The sequence below is a fragment of the Stegodyphus dumicola genome, chromosome 8 (assembly GCF_044657685.1).
Source record: "Stegodyphus dumicola isolate Sdum_Otavi_A_Nest chromosome 8, ASM4465768v1".
Classification (NCBI taxonomy): Eukaryota; Metazoa; Arthropoda; class Arachnida; order Araneae; family Eresidae; genus Stegodyphus; species Stegodyphus dumicola.
The window spans coordinates 57212626-57236172 of NC_140775.1; the positions used below are offsets into that span (position 1 = coordinate 57212626).

Sequence of the window (23547 nt, forward strand, 5' to 3'; positions counted from 1 at the left end):
AATCATCGACTCTTTTATTGTTGGATAAGGAAGCTCTCTCTACTGCATTAGTAGTGGAAGAAGCCTCCCTGAACAGCAGACTATTAGTGAATAGGGAGGAAATGATGATTCCAAAGAAGCCTTGACTTCAGGTCTTTTTCTAACTGGCCAGAAACTGAAAACATTGTCATCAAAACCTGAATTTGAAAATATAAAACTTACATGAAATTATAGGATGTAGCAAGATTTGTTAGATACATTTTGAAACAGATGGCAAAAGGAATGGCCCCTCAATCTTCTGAAACTATGCAGTTATCATTAGGTATGCCAAAATCCACAAAAAAGGCTCTTGTTGAAAGGATAATCGAAGGCAGGGACAGAAAATGCAGATCATGCATGCTGATCACAACAAAGTGGTTCGATAGTGCAGCTAGTCATACCTCTTGAGGTCGACCAGGATATCCAAACCTCTCAAACAGACACTGCTGCTTGTGACATCAGTCATGACTTTTACCACGCACCAGAGTTTCACTGAACTTTGGAATCTAGTAACTGAACAAAAAACGCAAGAATGACATGTTTATGTTTTGAACCATTGTATGTTGGATAACAGAATGAAATGTATATATAAATGCAACAAATGTGCAAGATGATTCACTACAATACAATTATATTTCTCAGCTAATTCGGAGAAAATGGCACACATGCTATTTTGAGTAGCATATTCTCCATTCCTACATTATATGGGGGAAAAAATCTAAAAATTAAATAAATAAAAATCTGAAAACTTTCAGATTTTATATTACTCCCAAAGGGTTTTAACATTTTGTGTTCCTTTACTTATTAAACACCATGTTCTTTGCACTTAAATCCTAAAATTCAATTTAGCAATATCACAAAGTAATAGAGAACATATTTTTAGAATTTCCGATACACAGTCTCGTGCTGGAGATAAAATTATCTCTCCCATACAGTGTTGCCAGTGCTCGCTTTGAAATCGTTGAGTTTCTTAATCAAAAATTCTTTAGTGTTTCACAAAATATGAAATACATAATAAAACAAATTCCAAATTCAGGCTTCCAGATGCCCATATTCCAATGGAGGACTACGTTGTTCAAAATTTGATGTCTCTAGGTACCGTTGTTTTTTCACAGTGTGAGAAATACATACATTCATGCAGATTCTTCATTATTTAATTTCTTTAAATATAATGCATGGCTGTAATATTTAGTGGCAACAATTTGAAAAGTGAACTGACATTTATAGCAAACTGACACAAAATGTCAAAATGAAATTAATACACCTTCTGGTCAAATTGCCCCTTTGGGCTAAAAAAAGGGTCTTACAGCAGGTTTGAATACTAGTTACTGTATGGCTGGATTTCATATTTTATTCTGTATAATGCAGGAAAATATTTGTCAAAGATAAAAATTCAGCAGCTCAATTTCAGGAAAAAGATAATATGATATTAAATTCATATCAATTTAATATCATATTATCAAATACATTAAGAATAATTCAGTTATCATGCATTAGAACTGTAATAACAGACTGCTTTGAATTTATGTTATAGAGTGTAAGATTCTTAAATACTAATTTAGCAGCAGAAAAGTTAACTGAAGATACATTCATCTTCATAAAATAGGCAATCAAATCTTTGCTTACGGCGTATGAAATTTTTGACTTTATGCAAAAACATAAATGCTGACACATAAAATTCATTTAAAATAAAAATAATTTTTTGAATTTAGCCTAAAAAATTTAATGTATATAACAGGATTAAATTTCAGCTACATTTGTTTTTTATTTGATCACCAACTGTAATACAAAAGCATGTTAAGTAATTCCATTTTTAAAGCAAAAGAAAATTAGAAGTAAAGGTCTGAATAGACATTTCAAAAATACTTGAAAAATAATTAAAAATTTTTTTTTTTCTCCTTTTTTTAATCTCAAAATTATCTCCAAAGGCAAAAGTTATGAAAAACTGAAATTTCCAAATTTAATCAAAATGTGTTTTTAATGTTATCGAAATTTATCAGACAGAACGAAAAATAATATTCAAAAGACGATATTAATTGATACAAAACATACACTTAAAAGGGAGAAATCACTTGAAATTAAAACTGCTGAACTCTAAGCACTAAGCAGCAAATACATTTTAAGCACACAAGAAACTAAGCACATATTGGTCATCTGAAAAGATTTGCAGGTCTTTTTTTTTTTTTTTTTTTAAATGATAGATGCACATGAATTAGTATGAAGACCTATGAAATTTTCACGGAATCGCATAAGCACCATTTGAATCACATGCCAAATTTCAAGTAAGTATATACTTCTATGTTAAAGTATGGGGCACCCATACATTGTAGCAACTTGCATACACAATCTTCTTCAAATGATCACATGTTGTACTTTTTATAATATTTATTTTGAAATATTTATATAGTTTTTAGACTCAATAACTTGCATATTTAGCAATAGCTCTTTCAGGAGGTCACTACTTACAGAGGATGATTGTCCAGATCAAGCATCATCTTCAATGCTAAAATATCCATGATTAAACTAACTTTTGCATTCTCCATTCTTAACAATGCATTGAAGTACAAATTATGCCACAGCAATGTGTTAGAATTATGCAGTGTGATGTAAGAAAGACAGTATTTAAACATTAGCTTTAAGGAAGGTCACTCCATATCAATACTAAAACAATCATTAGAAGAAAATATGCTTCAATTTGGCAAAGCTTTTGGGATGACTTAATAAATCAACAGGATTAAAACATCAAACGCAGTTAATTATTATGCTACTTGAAGGTCATTTAAAAAATAATATTGAAATAAACTGAACATATTCCACATGCATTCTAAAATGAATTTTTTTAGCATTAAATATAATACAGAAACTGTTCCCAAAGTACAGATTAGGAACTTTTCATGGGTCATAAAAACAACTGAAGTGTTATATATTTTACTACATTATTTTTTCATGTTTATTCATAATTATTAGCCAAATTTTCACACTTTAATTTTACTTACCAATTTTTAATAATTAATATACATAGAGTACTGATTTTTTTAAAGATATGCATTTCAGTTTGCAAAAAACTGAAAGTATACACAAGTAGGTCATGATATTAAAACATTTAAGAAATACTACAGTAAAGAAAGAATATAAATGTAACAAATATTACAACATAAAAAATCTTCAGTAATTCAAAGTACTTTCACTTACCTAATAAACCTAATGCCGTTTTGAAAATTGAGCAAATTCTTTGATGATCACAATTTGTTGGAAGAAGTTGACTAGAACATGCAGGTTTTATCATCTTTTCACCTTTAAAAAAAAGGGGGGGCAGGAAACATTTGAAAGTTTATATAAACTAGTAATTTTTATTTAAATTTATATCAGAATAATATTTTATCTTATATATAAAAAGCAAAATATTAGTCATAAAAAGAAATCTAATACTTGATAAATTAGAACAGGCAGTGTTTATTTTGATCAGAGCTAAGACCCAGTAGATAAACTTACATTTAAAAATTTAGGTAACACAATGAAAACTATTCTAGTAAATTTTATGTATTGCAATGAACATCTTCTATGCTATGTCTGCCAGTTTGTTTAAGAGTGATTATCATTACTAAAAGTTCAATAACCACCTAGCTAAAGTGACACCAAAATATGTTTTGATTTACTTATAATGAATGGGATCAGTGTAACTACAAGAAACTGATCTTTACACATCAAAGGAGGAAACATTTGCACATACAAAAACCTATTCTGCAATAATATGAAATAACATTGAGCTTGTTTTATGAGTAGTCAATTTTGCAAATTAGATAGGATTATTTAAAGCAAGCATATTAGGGCTATCTATTTAAGCCCAACCTAATTCTGATCAAGAACATTCTGAGGGACTAATTTGCCAATAACAGACAAAATTCATCAGATTTCTGGTATAAAATTGAAATATTTATTAGATTAAATTACAACATTTACAATTACATTTTACACAAACATGTGAGCATATATTTCAGATGCACCATGGCAAAAAATCAAATGGGTGCTACTTCGATTGTTACTTTGCAAAAATATAATTTATAAAGTTGAAAAACAAAACAAAATAATTGTAACTAATACATAATTGTGATGTATTGAGAAAACAGGACTTACTCTCGATCAAAGGAAATCTGGTGCACACCAAGCAAGTGTGAACCGGGAATGAGACTATGAAAATCAGTTGTAGAAGTTGTACATATTTATGTGCAGAGAGGATTTTTTTTTGGGGGGGGGTATAAATAAAGTATTATGTAAAGTAAATAAAGTGTCTCATGAAATGAATATATGATAACAACATAATAAACTGGTGATGATGGCTGTGGAAAAGTAAAGTAATAAGAAGAAGATCCTATGGGAAGAGCTTTTCCTCTATCGGGTATTCACTTTCATTTTCAGATACGGAATTTCCTGAATACAGCTCAAGGTAAAAGTTTTACTGTCATTTTTTGTTCTTTTTCAGAGGAGTTAAATGTGGAGCAGTTTGTGAATGAACTGATGGAGCGAAAAAAAGCTCTTGTGGACTAACTTACTTCAGTTATTACTCTACAAACTGATAATTCGAAACTTTCCATTCAGTTCAAGTACCGATTTCTAGTTTGTCTGGAAAAATATACAGTCTTTTAAAAAACTTGCTGGCTCCTGATAATCCTTCTAATAAAGATTCTGATGTGTTAAAAACAACACTGAGAAACCATTTAAATCCTAAGTCACTTATAATACTGAGCAGGTATGTATTTTTAAATCAAAAACTGCATGAAGAGGAAACAATTAATGTGTATATGTCAGAAATACTGTGTCCTTACGATCCGAACATGCTAAATATGATGATGCGAGATGTGTTTGTCAGTGGGCTAAGAGAGAGGGTTATTCTGGATAGAATTTTTGAACAGGATAATATTAGTTTAAAATGACACCTTAAAAATAGCTTTGGCAATGGAGAAAGCATTAAAAGGTGCAAAAATTGCTAACAATTAACACACAGAAGGGATTATAAAAGTGCAAGAGATAATGTTTGGACTAAATGCAGTGCTGGCAATCTGGCAATGTTACATTGGCAGACTTTTTCAAGGAATGGAAGAGTGTATGGATGACATGCAAGTAACAGGGTCTGACGATGCACATTTAAATACTTTAAAAAATTTCTTCCAAAAATGTAAAACTCATGGCCTAAAATTAAATTTGGACAAAAGTAAATTTTTTCAAGATCAGATTTTTTATTCAAAATGGGTTTGGACGAGCACTGTAAGTAGGCGTTTCTAAACATTAAAAAAAAAAAAAAAAAAAAAAAAGAATTGTGTTCACAAAATGTTTTGATGTGTTATGATCTAAAATTACCATTAACATTGGTATCCTATGCATCACCAGTAGGGTTAGGTGTGGTACTTTCCCACAAACTCCCTGACAGAAGAAAGGCCAATTGCATATGCCTCCAGAACACTCATTGAAATAGAGAAAAAGTATTCTCAAGCTCATAAAAAATGCTTTTCGATCATCTAAAAAACAAAACACAAAAATTTCTATACTTAAAAGGTAGGAAATTTATGTTAATTAACAGATTATAAACCTCTTGTTGCAATTTTCAGCAATAGAGAGGCATGCCAGTTTTGGCTGCAACAAGACTCCTACACTACAGCTTGGCATTACAGTCAACTCCTATTCGACATTATTTACCATAAAACAAATGAGCATGGCATGCTGATTTTCTGTCATGACTACCAACAAACTCATGTATGTTTGTATCATGTGATGCATCAAGATTACAGGACTTAATTCTAATTGAAGGCAGAACTCAGTCCTCTGCTATGCATACTTGAAAGTGGCAGTGAATTGAAAGGAAGGGGGATGAAGTACAGTCTCTAAGATGGTTGTACAATATATGGCCAATGCATTTGTATTCCAAAACAATACTGTGAGAATGTGTTAAAAAAGTTGCACCACAGACATTTAGGGACCTTAAAAATGAAAACAACTGCTAGATGCTATGTATTTTGGAATGGCATAGATAAGGATATCAAAAATACTACCAAAACCTGTTTTGAATGTGCAAAACATAAATTAAATCCTCCAAAGGTAAAAAGGTGCATCATTGGGAGTACCCGAGTGCTCCAATGGAATGCATTCACATCAATTATTATGCAGGACCTATTTTTAAGCATATGTTTTTTATAATCGCCAATGCTCACTCAAAATGGCTAGAAGCCTACTTAATGAAATCAAGCTCAGCTTTCAAAACAATAGATTGCTTACATGACTTTTTTGCACAGTTTGGACTACCAATATTGTTAGTGAGTGATAATGAGCCACAGTTCCCTTCATATGAGTTTAAAGTACTCCTACAGAGTAACAGAATCAAATACAAAACCTGAGCACCATTTAAGCCATCTAGTAGTGGGCTGGCTGAATGGTATGTATTTTCAGTAAGAAAATCCTTAAGAACCATGCAAAATTATCTAGGAACTCTGACGCAAAACTCAGTACATTTTTAATGCAACACAGAAAGGCTCCAAACTTAACTACTCTACAGAGCCCTACAATGTTAATGCTGAAGAGGGACATTCGAACAAGAATTGACTTATTGAGAACAGATCAAAAGAAGGGTGGAAGAGCGAGTTTTAAAAGGAAATTACAAGTTTGTAGACCAAAGATTTAGGGTTGGCAATAAAGTGGCAGTATGAAATTATCAACAGGGCAAGAGGTGATAGAGATTTGAGACCAACCAAACCAAGGATAGACAGCTACATTACACTATAAATGTAGACAGTCAGCTATGGTGGCAACATGTCTACCAGATGCATGAGGGAGGGACTATTAATGATAATGGACAGCATACATCATTTTACAGCTCTTACGATTTCCAAAGAAGCTGATAAGAGTGGAATCCCAGAACTTTCCAAAGATAATAGCACCAGACAGATAAATCTATATTTTCTTCCGAGCCCAGGGTTTTACAGGAGCTTCCATCCACCAGACCTGCTGCTGATAAAACCAGATCACCAAAGATACCAGCTGCGCCACAACCTTTGCATTAGGCCACCAGAATTTGATGACCCCCCAAAAAGACTGAACTTGTGATAAAGGGGGGATGTGGTGTATCAAGATTATAGAAATTATTTGTAACCAAAGGCAGAGCTGGCATATGCCAAGTGATGAGACTATGGAAATCGGTCGTGGAGTTGTATACATTTATGTGCAAAGAGTTTTTTTTTTTTTTTTTTTTTTTTTGGTGTGTGTGTGTGTAAATAAAGTATCTTGTGAAATCAATATATGATGATGACACCCCAGTAAGAATGAAATTTGATGAAAAATTTAATTTCTGAAAATATTCTCTTTGTGAAAGATGTAATGAAAAATTAAACCGCATAGAATGTTTTAGACAGAGAAGGTGGTAAACAGGTTACTTATGCATTCTAGCAACCAACATAGTAGAAGTCATTAAATTTTCAGAATGTGCCAAATTTTGGTCACTTTGTACAAAACCAATCTTCAGACTACAACACTCAAAGTGATCTTTCAGTCAAGCATAAGTCACCATTTTCCAGTGCACTCTTTGTTGTATTCTAAGTTCCAACTGTTTTTTTTAAATAAATCACGAGATTTTTTGCTTTAAACTCAATTTTAAGATATACACTTGGGGAATTTGTGAGCAATGAAAAAATGTGTTAAACTTTCTGTAGGAATACAGCAGTTTTCCACAAAATTGCAAAAATAAACAATGACGAGATGTGTTTGGCAGTGGGTGCATAACGGCGAAGTTGTGTGCAGTGCCGAGTTTGTGCAATTCTTTCACATTTATTAAGCAAAAACATATTGTTGTGTACATGGAGATAAGAACAATGCAAACAAATTTTAGAAAAAAGAGCGTTTTTTTTTTAAATGTAGCATAAAATTATTATTTTATAATTAAAATTTGTGTTTTAAATTGCTAATGCTGATACTGTTTGTCAACTTATGTAAAAAAAAATGCCAACTTGCACCCAATAAGTAACTTCTACTTATCTGTAAAAAATTGCCAAACCTCAGCACAGTTTGGCATCTGTAAAAAATCACCAAACTGTGCTGAGGTTATTGCATTAATACGTAAGTACCAAAACAAAATCACAGTTGTAGATTTGAAACATCAACACACTGATATCTCTTTTTTTACTCATTAAATATTTCACTGAAGCAGTCATGATTAGGAATGAAAACTAAGTTAAATGTAATAATAAAAGTAAATTGAAAAAAATTAGCAAATTTTTTGTCAATACATAGCACTAAAAACATCATAACTAACTTAATAGCATAAAAAACATCATAACTAACTTTTCTATGATTATCTGTAGTCAGTGAATTTATTACACACACCTGTATTTATAAGACAGGTAATTCAACAATATTTGGTATGTTAATATTTTGAGAAGTGAACTCAGAAAAAAAGTTAGCTGCATGTCAGTGCAATCCAAATCAATTGACAGTATGAAAAATCAGTCACATACCCCCACCCCACCCCACCCCCCAAAAAAAAAAGAAAAAAAAAGAAAAAATAACAGAAAATAATATCAAATTAAGAAAAATGCAATAAGTAATTAAACAGGAAGAGAGGATGAAGGCTAATTCTGTTACTAAAAAAGCGATAAAATATGCCAGCATGTATGCAAATCATACCACAAGAATAACAACAATCTGCATTGATGCTCTTAAAAACTATTCTTGTATTTATTATTTTTAACATTTTACACTACAAAATTAATTCTAATTATTCAAACGCACATGCTTGAGAGAATTTTTACTTGAATAATTACAATTAATTTTGCACTGTAGTACATTCTTTTAAATACCAAAAATTATACACAATATTAATAATATTTTGCTGCAACTACCATTGAATGCATACATAGCTTGAATTAGAAACCATGCACATATGCCCAGATATGGAACACATTTACAGCTTAGGTAGCGCAGTCTCTCATTCAACACAATTCCTTCTTTACTTGTTTTCTCCATATTTGTATGGGCATTTTCATTAGCCTTCAAAATTTTTACTATAAATATACAGAATACCGTATTTGACGGCATATAAGACGCACTTTTTTTCCTAAATTTAGTCTCAAAAAAAGTTACCTGCATCTTGTACGTGAAGGACACAGGTTAACTTTCAATACTGAATGCTATTTTTTGCCCGGATAAAGGACAATAAAGGATAATAAACACACATAACTTTTTCTACATCTACATGTGTGTGGCCCTCTAAATAAGGGTGCGTCTTATATGCCGTCAAATACGGTAATCTGTAAAATTATATACAGCTAGCATTTTACAACACTGCAAAAAATGCATGTCAGTTTCACTGCCAAAACATAATACCCAAATATTAACATCAGTAATGTGTATTATATATTTTAATGCATAAATTCAAATAATCTAGAGTGCAATTAAAAAACTAAATTTAAGAAAACTAATTCTTAAATTATAAAAGTAAATGACAGCATATCGAAAATTATTCCATAAATGAGTTTACTATTATTGTGCTAAATATCTTACCATCGTATTCAACATCAGCCTTTTCTTTGTCATCTTTTTCAATTTCATTTTCATATATATAGGGTTCAGGTGTGATTGTAACCTTTTTAAAAAAAAGAGATATAATTACATTAAAATTTCAAAAATAAATAAATAATTTACTTTCTGAATAGTTAATAAAAAGTGTAAAAGCACAGAATAGGCTGCATCAACAAAGTTTAGAAGGCGGAGCTGTGTGATGTCCATAAATGGGTGGGACTAAGCTTGTGATGTCACAATGTAGTCTTGCATTTATGCTACACTTACTTTCTATTTTTCTATTAAAAATAACAATAATGAATTGTTTATTATTGTAAATTAACATCAAATTCTTTACTTTACATTTCTAACCTTTAAGCTTAGGCATTACTGAAAAAAAGTATAATGAATTGTTTATATTTAAAATTACCATGATACAGTAAGCAAATTCTACCAATTATTAAAATGATAAACAACTTCGCAGTCTCTATTACTTGTATTTCATACAGCTTTAGTATTTTCAAAGACTTTTAAGCTTCAACATTTATACAAATAAAAAGTTTTTTTTTTTTTTTAATTTAAATTCATATTGAGAAACATTTCAATTTTATCATTTTTTACAAATTACCTTATTGCTACATAACGACATAATCCCTTATAAACCAGCAACTAAACAATTTTCCTTATTTTCTAAAAATTTAAAACTTTACATTAATAAAAAAATAGAAATTTTTTTATTCCATATGAACATTATATACAGCTTTCATATCAGTTTCTTAAATTCTTAAATCATGTCATATTCTCTGAAGGCATACCAGAATTCTACACATTAATAAATAAAAAAATCTCTTTTCTCACGATGAAAGAAAATATAAGAAAATAAATACTACAAATTTGGAACACTAAGCAGTGCTTCACATACACACACACATATTATCAAAGAACTCATATTATCAAATGCAATTACAATAGCAAACACTACATATTAAAATAATGAGGTAAAAGTTACTTATAGGGTCAAAGTTTACAGTTTTGCTACTGTTGAGTAGATCGTCGGACTATTGATATTTATCATAAGCCGGAAAGCATTATCAACATATCAAAACCAAACAATTAAAAATACAATTTAAATGAAAAAAAGTCTCAAATATAATTTACAATTAAAACAGCAATACAAATTTAAAATACACAAAAGATATGTTAAACATTGCACATAAAATACATTACATTACTGTTCTGCATCACACACTACCTCATTTTCCCTTGTACACAACGCTCTATATTCCCTTGGAAAACATCAAAGAATTGCACAAGCTCAGTGTCCATGTACACATCGATCTATTTTCACTTTAAAATCAGAGAATTGCACAAACTCGGTACCATGCACAACCTCGGCATTGCGCACTACCTTGACTTTGATCATGTACATAGTGATCTTTTTTCACTTGAAGAATCAGACATTGAACAAACTCTGCATTGCTCATATACTCAGAAATCTGCTTTCACTTAAAAGAAATCTGGATAATTGCAGAAACTCGCACATAACCAACTCCATTGATTCGAGTTGTAAAAAAAATGTTTTCAGAAAAATTACACAAAATGAAAATAAAGCTACCAGAATAAAGTAACTACCGAACATCCAAACTGCCATATTTTGACAAGCACCCAATATTATTAAGTCAATAATAATAAATGAAACTTACCTTCAGTCCTCTCCTTTTGCAACCCATCACATTCTCCTTCAAGCATCCCACCAAACATCACATTCTTCTTCAAGCATAACTCTATGCACGCTTCCCTACAAAAACTTTTCCAATCTGTCACCACATTTTTAGCAATACATAATTTTGATCGTATAAAATCATTCCTGCACTTACCCAACCACATATAGGTAACTAGCAAAACACCACACACACTCAATTTATTCTTCACAAACCACACAAACCATGAACAGTTAAGCTTTTGAACAGACTTGTAATTCAATGCTTACATTTGCCTCCAGTAACTCTACACATGCACTCAAAACCATCTATACAGCTCTTACACTCTAGTAGTTTCATATCAATTTCTCAAATTGGGCAATTATATGATCTTGCAATCAAATGTTTCTCCATACACCACTCAATCACGCTTTTTGTACCTCTTCAGTCCATCTGATAAAAAAAATCCAGATTCAGATAATCATCCCTTCTGCAATAAGCACCGAATCAGACATACTCATCAATAATCAAAACATTCCTTAAGCAAAAGAATTCTTTTCTGTAATTTGAGAAGTTATGGTTATAATTTTTAAATCATGCATTCAATATTTTCAATCATTTGGTAATGATCATTTTCAATTGTTTGGTATCTTAATAATACATTTGTGAGAGATAACTCGTTGTGTTAAATGCTAACACTACCACACAACACACAAAAGTAGATTTATATTTTAAAAAATCTTGCACAGAACCTTATAAATCTAACATTTCAACTCAGTTAAAATATAATTTAAGTTTTCTTTAAATAAGAAATAATAGCACATTTGTTTTTAAGAAGAGGCATAACCAATATTACGTCATGAAAAAGGCGTGTCCAAGTCTAAAACAAGTAAACAATGTATTGATTATGCAGCCTATTCTAAGATTGAGCCACAAAAAGTCAAACCCTGCTGTTATAAACCCATGTTATAAATAACCCTCCAGATATAATGAGAAAAAATTGATAGTCCTGTTCTATTTCATATACAGTGTTATTTTGTATGAGAGCAAACCTCTAAATGCATTAAAATTAGATATAACAAAGAGTACAGAAATCTTTAATTTAAAATTATTCCCTATTTTTTCTGCAAGTTTTACTGAAAAACATTATTTATCCTTAAAATTATCCACATTAAGGATGTTACAATCCACATTCAATCTACACAGGAAAAGAGCTTTACATTGTTGTTCTTTTATCTTCACCTTCACCTCACTCTATGGTCTAAGCAAAGGTGTGACACTCAATTCTAGGAGATCTATGACACAATAAACATACCTTAGGATACCATAAGCTGAACACTACCACTGAAACAAAAAACAACCATGAGTTCTCCAATTTCATTTTAAGTACTTTCACCACTGAACTGTAATCAGAACTCTTTTCATACTTGAAGCTATAGAAAATTTGCAATTTTTGTTATTCAGGAAAAGAAGAAGAAATGAATCTTATGAGTTTGGAACTATACAGTTATTCTTTTAGGAAATGAAACATTTTTACTTCCTTGTACGAAGTAAAGGAAGTATTGTAATCATGAAAAATTTTGGGTATCGTATTTCAAAGAAAATATTCATTTCAACCGCCCTCAAAAATGATGTTTTCATGTGGCATCTGTACATACGAACAGAATGAAAGAAGGTTTTTACCAAAAAGGATTGCAAATTGGACTTAAAATGGATTCAAAAGAAATTTTTTCTTGACGTCTGTGTGTACCTAACTATGTATCTTGCAAAACTCAAGAACGAGTAGCCGCAGAACGCTGAAATTTTGTATATGGGACTACTGTAACACGTAGTTGTGCACCTTCTTTTTCCATTGCAATTGACTGCACCAATCGTGTACAAATATATATATTATTCTTATATGTTGGTAAAATGTGCATTTTTTGCTTTAAATGTGATTGAATTATGTATTTTTTATGTTCAGGTTAAGGTTTCTATACCTTTAGTTAATCTGCATGCAATAACTGTAGAATTATCAACAATTTAAAAGTTTAAGTGGTGAGTTAAGCCTAACAAACTCCATTTGTTTATATTTGAAACTCAGTAGAATAGTGAATTACGTCAGTTTCTGCACCCTCAGTGTCTTTTTTTGCTGAATGGAATCAAAAGCAAACTTTTCAGTTTTGTGCAATGAAAAATCTGCCTTTAATTGTAATTTTTTTTTTTTAACTCTTTGAACTGTATTTGGTGTTTCATGTTTTTCTATATTTTACAAGTTTTAATGAAAATGTTTGATTTTTTATGCATTTTTGCTTTGCCACAAAGAGGGAACTGAATAATTGAATGAGAAATACATCTCTATCGAAATTCAAAGAAATAACTTTAAATGAAATGCAGCAACAATTAGTATAACTTAAGAGGCCATACAAGAGATGTGGTGTCCACAACAGACATTTTTTCCTTAGTTTGTTTTGTTTGAGTATAAATGCTCTTGAAGTTCTGTCTTCCTAATAGGGTTTTTGCATGCTTTAGTTCTTTCAAAAGACTTGGGATAGTATTTATAACGGCTATTGAATCTTTACTTTGCAAATATACATATCTTGGGGGAAAAGAAATGCATTCTCATTGGACACTGGATAAGAGACATTAGTGGTAAAAGTATCTTCCTTTTTTATCTTTTCCAGAAGAGTAAAATTCTCACATATTCTTTGACCTAACCCTCTGCATTCTCTGTCAAAAATGAATTCATATAGCGAGCTGCAAACATAAAATGTTCTGTATTGAAGATAAGATGAGCATTACTTGAAAAATATAAAATGGATGAAGTCAAACTTATATCTGCTGGGAATAAAGTTTATCTACATCTAGTTAGTACCACATGTAAAAACTGATAATCAATAATTTCTACTCATGAAAAAAATTTGGATATGAGGGAAAGGTTGAGAAACGCTGAGCATAAGGATGTTGAAGAATTGCTGAAATGATTCCATAGTTCATATAAGGGGTAATCTGTCAATATTTGGACAAATGCTTCTGACAAAGGCTAATGAATTTGCCAGACAGTTTGGAGAGATTGCCTATCTGTAACCAAATTAGCTTGTTGAACAGTTTTAAGAAGTGAAACATTTCTTTAAAAAAAATTTTTTTTTTAGTTCAAAGGAGCTTTGTCCCTGAAGGATTACTGTTTCCGTTTTGCAAATTAGCGTCGAATCACTATAAACGGTGTATCACTTTTCAAATTGTTGCCACCAAATGTTAGAGTCCTGCATAATATTTAAAGAAATTAAATAATGAAGAATCTGCATAAATGTATGTATGTTTCTCGCATTGTGATAAAACAACAGTACCTGTAACCATCCAATTTCCAATGATGTAATCCTACTACGATTATGGGCCCAAATTTGAAATTTGGAATTTGTTTTATTATCGATTTAATATTTTGTAAAACAAATTTTTGATTAACATACTCAAAAATTCAAAAGTGAGCAATGGCAACACTCATTGTTAAAAAAACTGTTTTATCTCTGCACAGAACTAGGTATCAGAAAGTCTAAAGATATGCTCATTTAAAATATTTTGCGATACTGCTGTTGAACTGAATTTTATGGTTTAAGTGCAAAGAACATAATATTTAATGTATAAAGGTAACACACAAAACATTAAAAAAAAGCCCCTTTGGACGTAATTTTAAATCTAAAACCTTTCAGTTTTTTTTTGGGGGGGGGTTAATGTTAGACATTTCAAAATTAGATAGATGTTAAGAAAAGAGGGGGAAAATATTCTGGTATTTATATATCTTCCTAATAACAAGAAAAAGACATTTCTATAATAATTAAATATATTATTGGTACTTTTTGATTACTTGCTCCCCCTCCACCATGAAGAGTTGAAAATTCATTGGTGACTCTAGTGAGAAATATCTATTTGGTTACTTCTACAGCTCATATGCAATTTTCTGTGCATAAATAATAGTAAAAAGAAATATTTAACAAGAAAAAAAAATTCTGAATAAGAAAACATAAATGGATGATATTTACATTTTTACAGCCAGTGGATATTGTTCAAGTATTGCTTTCAGAATTTCCTCAATGCAGTCTTTTTCTTTTGATTGCTGGTTTTTTCCCCACATTAACTCAGTGAAGTAAGTCAAAAAGTGGTTTCTCACAGTTCTGAATGAACCCATTTAATAATTTGTTCATGAATGCCATTTTTTGGGTCCATAAAATTAAATTTGTGGTTCACTTTCCATTGCTCAAAACTAGCTTTTCGCAGTCAATGACTGCTGTATTCCTTTCAACTATCAAAAAAGTTGACACAGCAAAACTTGATTATCTATATAGCTTGAGAAATGTCAAATGGCAGATGCATGAAAATTCCAGATAGTCTACACATACAAAAAATGCGATTCACAGTAGAGAAGCCAGACGAATGGAACAAGAAATTTCTGCTCTAAAATTATAAGAACAATAATTTACGTCCTGTCAAAAGCCTACGTTTAAAATGCGATTTCAGGAAGAAAAAATACAGAGTGTCTGTAATTAAAGAACTTTATTTCAGAGCCGTCTGATTAAAAAAGGCAAAACCAGTGATTAAAAAAATTGCAAAACTTTTTGGAAGACTTCCGGCATATAGCAGAAGTTCTGGATAGACCACGTTCAACTGTACATAAGATCTTGCGGAATATCCTTCGATATTATCCTTACAAGTTTTCACTAATGCAGTGGTCGCTTTAACATGATTTTGATGCTCAACTCTGGTTCCCACTTCAGTTTCTTGCTTGCTTTGAGGTCAATTCAGAATACTTTGGAATATCCTCTGGACAGATCAAGCACATTTTCATTTGGATGGTGCAGTGAATACTCACAACTGCCAAATTTGGGAATCAGAAAATCCATGCCCTATCTTAGAGGTTCCATTGCATTCACAAAAAGTGAAGGAATGGTTTGGATTTTCTGCACCATTTATTCTCGGCTAATACTTCTTCGAGGAGTTAAGTTCTACAGGTCCAGTGACATGCTCAATCACCGGACAGTGATGCGCATTGCTGTTACAGAATGAAATTGTTCCATCTGTGCTTCCATCTGTTCCCCTTCGGTGCTTTGCACACACAATCTTTGCAAGATAGGCTCCTCCACACATTGCACGGTGTGTTATGAATGTTCTCAAACGTCATTTCACTGAAAAATGTGTCACTAGCCAGCACTTGCATAATGTGTGGCCTTCCCACCAATGTTAAGCCACCAAAAGTACCCAAAAGTATACCAGCAAAAGTTTGAAGAAACAGACCTCTCTATATTTAATTAGATAATCAATGAAGTTATGGATGAAGCACATAAAAAACTTAAACTGCTTATAATAATTTTTCATGTTGCATCACAACTGCTTTTCAGTTTTCAGATATCATACATATCATATCCATTTATCCGACATTTATTATGAGTGGATCTCATAATTTTGAAAATACTCTGCTGCATGCTGTTCCATAGAAGGCAGGTGTCTCAAATTTTAATCATTTTTCCAAAATACAAGAGAAAGACAACTAGCAGTTGACATATCTTTTTTTTTTTTTTTTTTACAAAAAACCAATTTATTGGGGAATTAATTAGGTGTAGATGGTGAAGATCTTAAAACTGTTTATGATGACTGAAGTGATACTTATCCACTCTTAATTCCACTATCTTTCAACAATTTTTGTTTGCCGAAAATGGCTTACTGGAAAAGATTCTATAAGGATGTGTCCAGTTGCAAGGATGATTTCTTGGGATAATATGTTAGGCACAATGCTGAAGCCCTGGGTTAGCAACATTTCTGAAAGAAAGCTGTGTAATTATACTTACGTTTTAGATGTGATTATTAGTTTTAGTGGGATTACAAACAATAGATCTATATATGTATGTTTCAAGATGCTTTTACAAGTATATCATTTCTGTAATTTTCCTTTTTTAGTACTAAAACATTCTGGTAAAGTCAGACAATCAGATTTTTACTATAGTTCCTTTTTTTTTGTGTGTGTGTGCTTTCAGATTTCAGCCATCACAATCACATTCTATTTGGAATGATCATCAATAGCTAAAAGAGCGCACAATCAACATTATTTTTACATCTTGTGAGCAGGTAAGTCTATTTTGGTGATGCTTTTTAATTTTAATATTCTTCTCTTTCCATGGAAGATATGAATGCTTATTGAAGGTAATTGCACTAATCGATAACTATGTTTGTCAAAAATCTCAGTTCTTTAAAAAATTGAGCTGACATCTATTCCTTTGCTCAACAACAGATAAAGCGAATAGCTGTTATAAAGGAAATATGGCTATCTTCAAACCAATTTCCTACCTGCAATCAAATACTTTACTTACAGTTTTTGGCATTATAGCTCCAAAAAATTTCATCTTTTAGTATGCACATTTTCACAGAATCAGAATTTTGCATTCTCTTTTATATAGCAAAATGCTATTATTTCTGAACAAATCCAAAGCTTTCATTTTCATCAGCCATCAAACTCCACAGTATCATATAAATTTATTATGAGAAAAGCAAATGCACTAAATGGGTAAAACTACCAATTGGAAGAATGGTGGTTAAATTAAATAAGTATAAATCACATATTTTCAAACACATGTGCTGCATATACATATGGAATGTCTATTTTTGCAAGTATACACATAAATGTATCAAAAACACGCCATAACTGAATGTGGATACTCAGAACATAAAAATTTAGCTTCTGATAATATCAAAACCAAACAAAATTTCAAATCTTAAATAAAACATATTGAAAATGTAATACATAACTTAGTCTTACTTGATTACACTGTCCATAAACATCAACAACAGCAAATGCAGGATGAGGGATTTCTTCAGCTGCAATGCCCTGATCTATATTGTTCACATACAGATGAAGGTTTCTTTCATGGTCTATTTGAACTCCTATCTTATTTCGACTTTTCAGAGTATTTAAGCTAGGACCATATTTAGCTTTTATCTATAAATTAGAAAATAAATTCAAATTTTAGGAATTCATTTCATAGGTATTTTTATCTTAATGACATAATAAAAACAAGCAAGTAAATATATAATAAAAATACAAATTTTAGGTTTTATTCAATTAAAAATCCCTGTATAAAAAATGACAGCAAATGCAGCTCAGGAAAAACCATAAAAGAATTTCGAAGTCAACTGCACATTAAAGATTATTTCTTTACATAATAATTCATTTATGTTTATTAACATATAAATATGAAAAATTCAGTATAATGGCATTTATGCCAGCAAAAAGCTATGTGTAAAATTATTTTAAAAGGCAATAAAATCTTGCAATAAAAAACTGCCAAAAGAAATTCTACTTACTTTCATACCATTATAGAAAACTGCATCTCCACTTATCACCCAAGTACCACGCCTCATTGAGAGTGCAGATATGGGTAGACATACTTGATCTGGGCTTTGAGTGCTAACACCAATTTGTACTGACCCTGACCAATCAGAATGAAGGTTATCAATTTTAATCTAAAATGAAAAAGAAAAGATAAACTAGAATGAAGAAACCAAAATTACAATTAAACAGCAAAAATACCATAAAGGAGTATTCACTAATAATATAAAATAAACAAATATAAGAAATATATTGTATTGTTGTTATTCAAAGTCAATCTGACAGCACTGAGAAAGCTGCATTATGTACATTTTTATTCTGAATATTGTTTCATGAACCAATATAAAATATTTGGATGTTTACTACAGTTTAATTAACTTCAGCATGAAATGATCACCCATGGTATTGCTGCATTTCTTTTTACAAACAATTGCCTGTTTCTCTTGCTTCCCCGTTAAAAGAAATATTGTTCGAGGGAGTTTGCAAAATAATAATCATTGATAAACTGTGTGAAGACAATCTTGTGTAGAAGGCACAAACCTTACTTTTTATGATTTTCTTCATTTCAAAAAAAGAAAGGGGGGAAAAAAAAAGACATATATTTATTAGTAGCATTATTTCATTATAGAGTTTCAGATTCATATTTGTACCAATCGATATAATGTTTATAATATGCTATTTATTAGTAGTATTATTTTATTATAGAGTTTCAGATTCATATTTGTACCAATCGATATAATGTTTATAATGTGCTAACTGTCAAATATCAATTACAGTAAAATAAGTTTATTGGTGATTTCTGCTCTGATGTCAATAAAAGCTAATACAGGTATCACATATAAAAGAATAAATAAATGCTCTAATGATCAAATTATTCCTTGTTTTCACACAATAAAAAAAATTGTATTATTTCTCATAAATGAAAAATTTTCTACAACAGTATCATTATAGAATACATTATTTGGCACAGATGTTGCACAGTATCCTTTCTCTACAACCAAATGAAAGCTAACCTTTCATTTGAATACATTTCTTAATTTGATTTAATTTCTCATCCAAAAAGGCAATTACAGTATAACAATAATGTAATACTGTATGTGTTTACAAATAATTTTGTAGTAAAAACTATATTCAAATATCAAAACTATACCTTAAATTACTTATAAATTTGACCAAAGAAATTTTTTCACCTTGAGAATTTAATTTTCATAAACACTGCATAATCCTACAACTTGAATATATTATATCCAGTTTGCTTACAGAAAGTTATTAATTGTAGAAAGGAAGGAATGAGAGGTAAAAAAATAAGATCCATTACAAGTATTGTTACGTAGAAAAAAAAAATAAAAAATTACCTTTTCAATTCATTTACTCATTTAACTTTTAACTGACTTCTTAACTAACTTTCTCTTTGGTGCCGCGACATAAAAATAATAATAATAATAATAATAATAAACTAAGTAACTACTCTCACATAATCAAAATCTTAAACTTCATATCAAAGAAATAATGAAAATATCCTCCCTGGTGTTTTGGAAAAAAAAAAAAAAAAAAAAAAAGAGAGAGATTGTCAAAACAAAATGTAAAAATGCATTTCCACATCAAAATCATTAACACGCTATCTCTCACTAAACCATAAAACTAATTCAGATTTCTAACCTGAAAACACATAAATTTCAAATACAAATTTAGAGATAGCCATAAAAGACTTAACACTTAAAATACCACTCAGATCTCTTCAAAACACCAGGGAAAGGTACATCTCACACTTAAGAAGTCTACCCATCAAATCAAAATAAATTAAGTAACCGATCGTATAGTCACAACTCTTAAAACTGATTTTTCTACTACCGCAATATGGTTACCCAGGTTCGATAGAATAACCATGTTCCGTAAGGATCACATGGGTGACTTACAGTAGACCACAGTTAACTCAAAGAAACGTACAATATTAAAAATAAGAAACACATTTACTGAATATTCCCACACATTATAATTTAAGATAGCTGGCCAGACTACCCCTACAAAATCTTTTTAAAAGTTACTCATAGTTTTTTTTTTCCGTATCAATCTCATTTTAAACATTATTCCATTAATACAAAAATCATAGTGAAATGCCTCATATTAATCCTTTAAATATGTACTCAATTTAAACTCATAACAATTAAACATATAAAAAAGACATAACTATCATCTTCTCAACTATTAATTATTCATCAAACTTTCTCAACTATTAATTAATTTATTAGTAGCAGAATCCTAATTTTAATCTATATAAAAGGTCAGCTAAGGTGTTAGGATTTAATTCTTCCGAAATCCTAATGATTACTTATAAAAGAAAAGCAAAAATTAAAATAAAAATGTACACTCATGAATTCAGCATAACACAAGTCTGAGCGACTCGAGGAGCAGCGATCCAGTCATAAAACGTTGAAACAATTACTGCCAGAACTTCGTCATTGTCAGGAAAACCGATACTGAAGTCAGTTCAATGGGAAGTACAATGGGAAATTTTCATCAGTTCAAAATAGTTCAAATAGTTCCAGCACTACTCTGTCCGATAGCATTTTAACTCTAAAATCATCCGGTGAAATGTTCGTGCTGACGCTGTGGATAAAAACAGACAAACAGACAAGAGGAGATGATGACAGTCAATAATCTCTGGAATAATCTGCATCTTCAGAGTGAAACCTTCAGAAAAATACTTGAAAAGGCAGCCACTCCTTTTATTCAGTATTATCATCCCAAAATCTGTATCTTCGGCGTGAGGAATTCGGGATTAATGGGAAAAGAAGACGTGCCCTTACTCTATATTCCATGCCATAAGAAAAATCTGTCTCTTTCTACTAAAAAAACCACCATTATGAAACCAATAACATTGTGCCGCAGGACAGGAAAAACACTTCGCCGCCGTCTATCACAATGAGACTCCAAACGGCCTCGGACAGGCCTCCGCAACCAGAACCAAGGGGACATGGTAATATCCCTTAACTGCAACCCACAGTCAACCCCCGAAGGGTTGCCGCATTTCTCTTTTTTTTTTCCTCCTAAAATCACTTTTTTTCAGTCCAAATGTCTGCTCCTGCCTCTCATGCAATGACTTAAGAAAACTTGGTTGACACTCACCAAGAAACGCCTCAAAATCACTATTGGCTCAAACAACACTAAAATTAAAAATTTAACCAATCTTAACGAAACGTGCACCCCCTTTAGCCAACTACAACCAGGTGATAAACCATGACGAAATTTCCAAGAAAATTCAGAACTCTCAGCAAGATGACGGACCCTTTCTTTCCCACGCAAAGCGGAATGTTTCTAATCTATAACTCTTTCAAATAATCGCCGCCCCTTAGAACTATTTGCCTCTGAATGAGCAAAACGTGTGTTTTCAACCCCCACGAAAAGAGAAAATGCAGCTGGCCACAACTGACCGCTTCTTGGGAAACGGAATTAACAAGCCTTGCCCTTTTTTTCTGAATCTTTTTTTCCTATATTAGCAAGAAAGATTCTTTTGGCACCAATTTTTTTTCCCACCATATCAACATTTATACAAGAGTGACCAATTTATGCCTTTACACTTCAGTTTCTTTATTCATAGTATCATATGAAATTTTAAAGAAACATCATAAAGAATAGATTGACAACATTTATACAAGAGTGACCAATTTATGCCTTTACACTTTAATTTCTTTATTCATAGTATCCTATGAAGTTTTAAAGAAAAATCATGAAGAATAGATTGACAAACATACAAAGATCAATAACTGCATTGCAACAATACATGCATATGCAAACTCAGCTTCTGAAAGTGAAAAAAATGCCCCTTCCTTGCTTCATTTGTGCAAAAATTGCAGGTATTGTATTTGTTGAAACTCTCACCAACAACCACATGATTTGCTCACGCGCGTAGCAAAAACTAAATCAAAACTTTTTAGTTGAACTTTGAGAACTCGTGATGGACGTTTGAGTGAAACATGTAATCCTTATCTTTCTGTGTATATATATATATATATATTAGTTTAGTGATGTTATTGTAATTAAATATCTTATTATCTTAGAAGCCTCCCTTTTTCTGTGAGTAGTGTAGTGTATAGATGTACTTAGGAAAAATACTCCCGGAGATCCCTTTGGAGAAGAAAGAAGATCGACTAAAAGGTAAGCCCTTTTACCTTTTATTTTCTAAGAATTATACATTTTTTGGCATCCCGTGCCGCGAATGAAGCCGAATTGTTGATACTTGTCGAATTACTGATTATTAAACAATGACGGAATTCATCGATATATTGAAAAGGAAACGCGGCCACATAAGAGCTGCCGTTACAAAATTAATTGACCGAATTGAAACTGAATTATCAAAAACAGAAGTGAAAGCAGAGGAACTAGAAATTTCCTTAGAACTCTTAAACGAAAAATCGAACGAGTTAAAACAAATAGATGGCGATATAGAAAAATTAATAGACATAAAGGATCTAGACCAGGAATTAAATGGTGTTGACGAATATCGTGAAAGAATAACTATATTTAAATACAAAGCTAACAAAAAATTGAAAGAAATTAATACAGTCAAAAGTCGTTAATCCAGACTCATCGGGACTTCGGCGATTCCGGATTATTGATTTTTCCAGATTATAGATCATCAGTTTAAATCTGGTAAGATGGCATGCAGAAATTATAAAATTAAAAATATGAAACCGTAATTTATGAAATAAAGAACAATTATGATCTAAAAGGTATCAAAATTTACAAAAAAAAAAGAGCTTAATATTTATTTGTTTACTTTATTAAACATTTCTTTCAATGTAAGTTGCTTCGTTTTTTATGTGATAATACATTCTCTTTAATTCTATAAATAGACATAATTTCTTGTTCAGTTACAAAGTTCCACTGTTCAAGTTCTATAATTGCTGTGTCGAGAATACCGACTAATTTGCCAATCGAAAT

At 31.1% G+C, this 23547-nt stretch overlaps 1 protein-coding gene across 1 annotated transcript in view; it reads right to left on the reverse strand.

The window, feature by feature from the left end:
* Positions 1-23547, reverse strand: part of Neurl4 (neuralized E3 ubiquitin protein ligase 4) — a 119757-nt gene that overhangs the window by 25636 nt on the left and 70574 nt on the right. The window contains exons 17-20 of the mRNA XM_035352353.2: positions 18582-18740; positions 18037-18216; positions 9559-9640; positions 3211-3312 (exon numbers count right to left, since the gene is read on the reverse strand). Of these exons, the coding sequence (XP_035208244.1) occupies positions 3211-3312; positions 9559-9640; positions 18037-18216; positions 18582-18740 (523 nt within the window). The remainder of the gene's footprint in view (positions 1-3210; positions 3313-9558; positions 9641-18036; positions 18217-18581; positions 18741-23547) is intronic.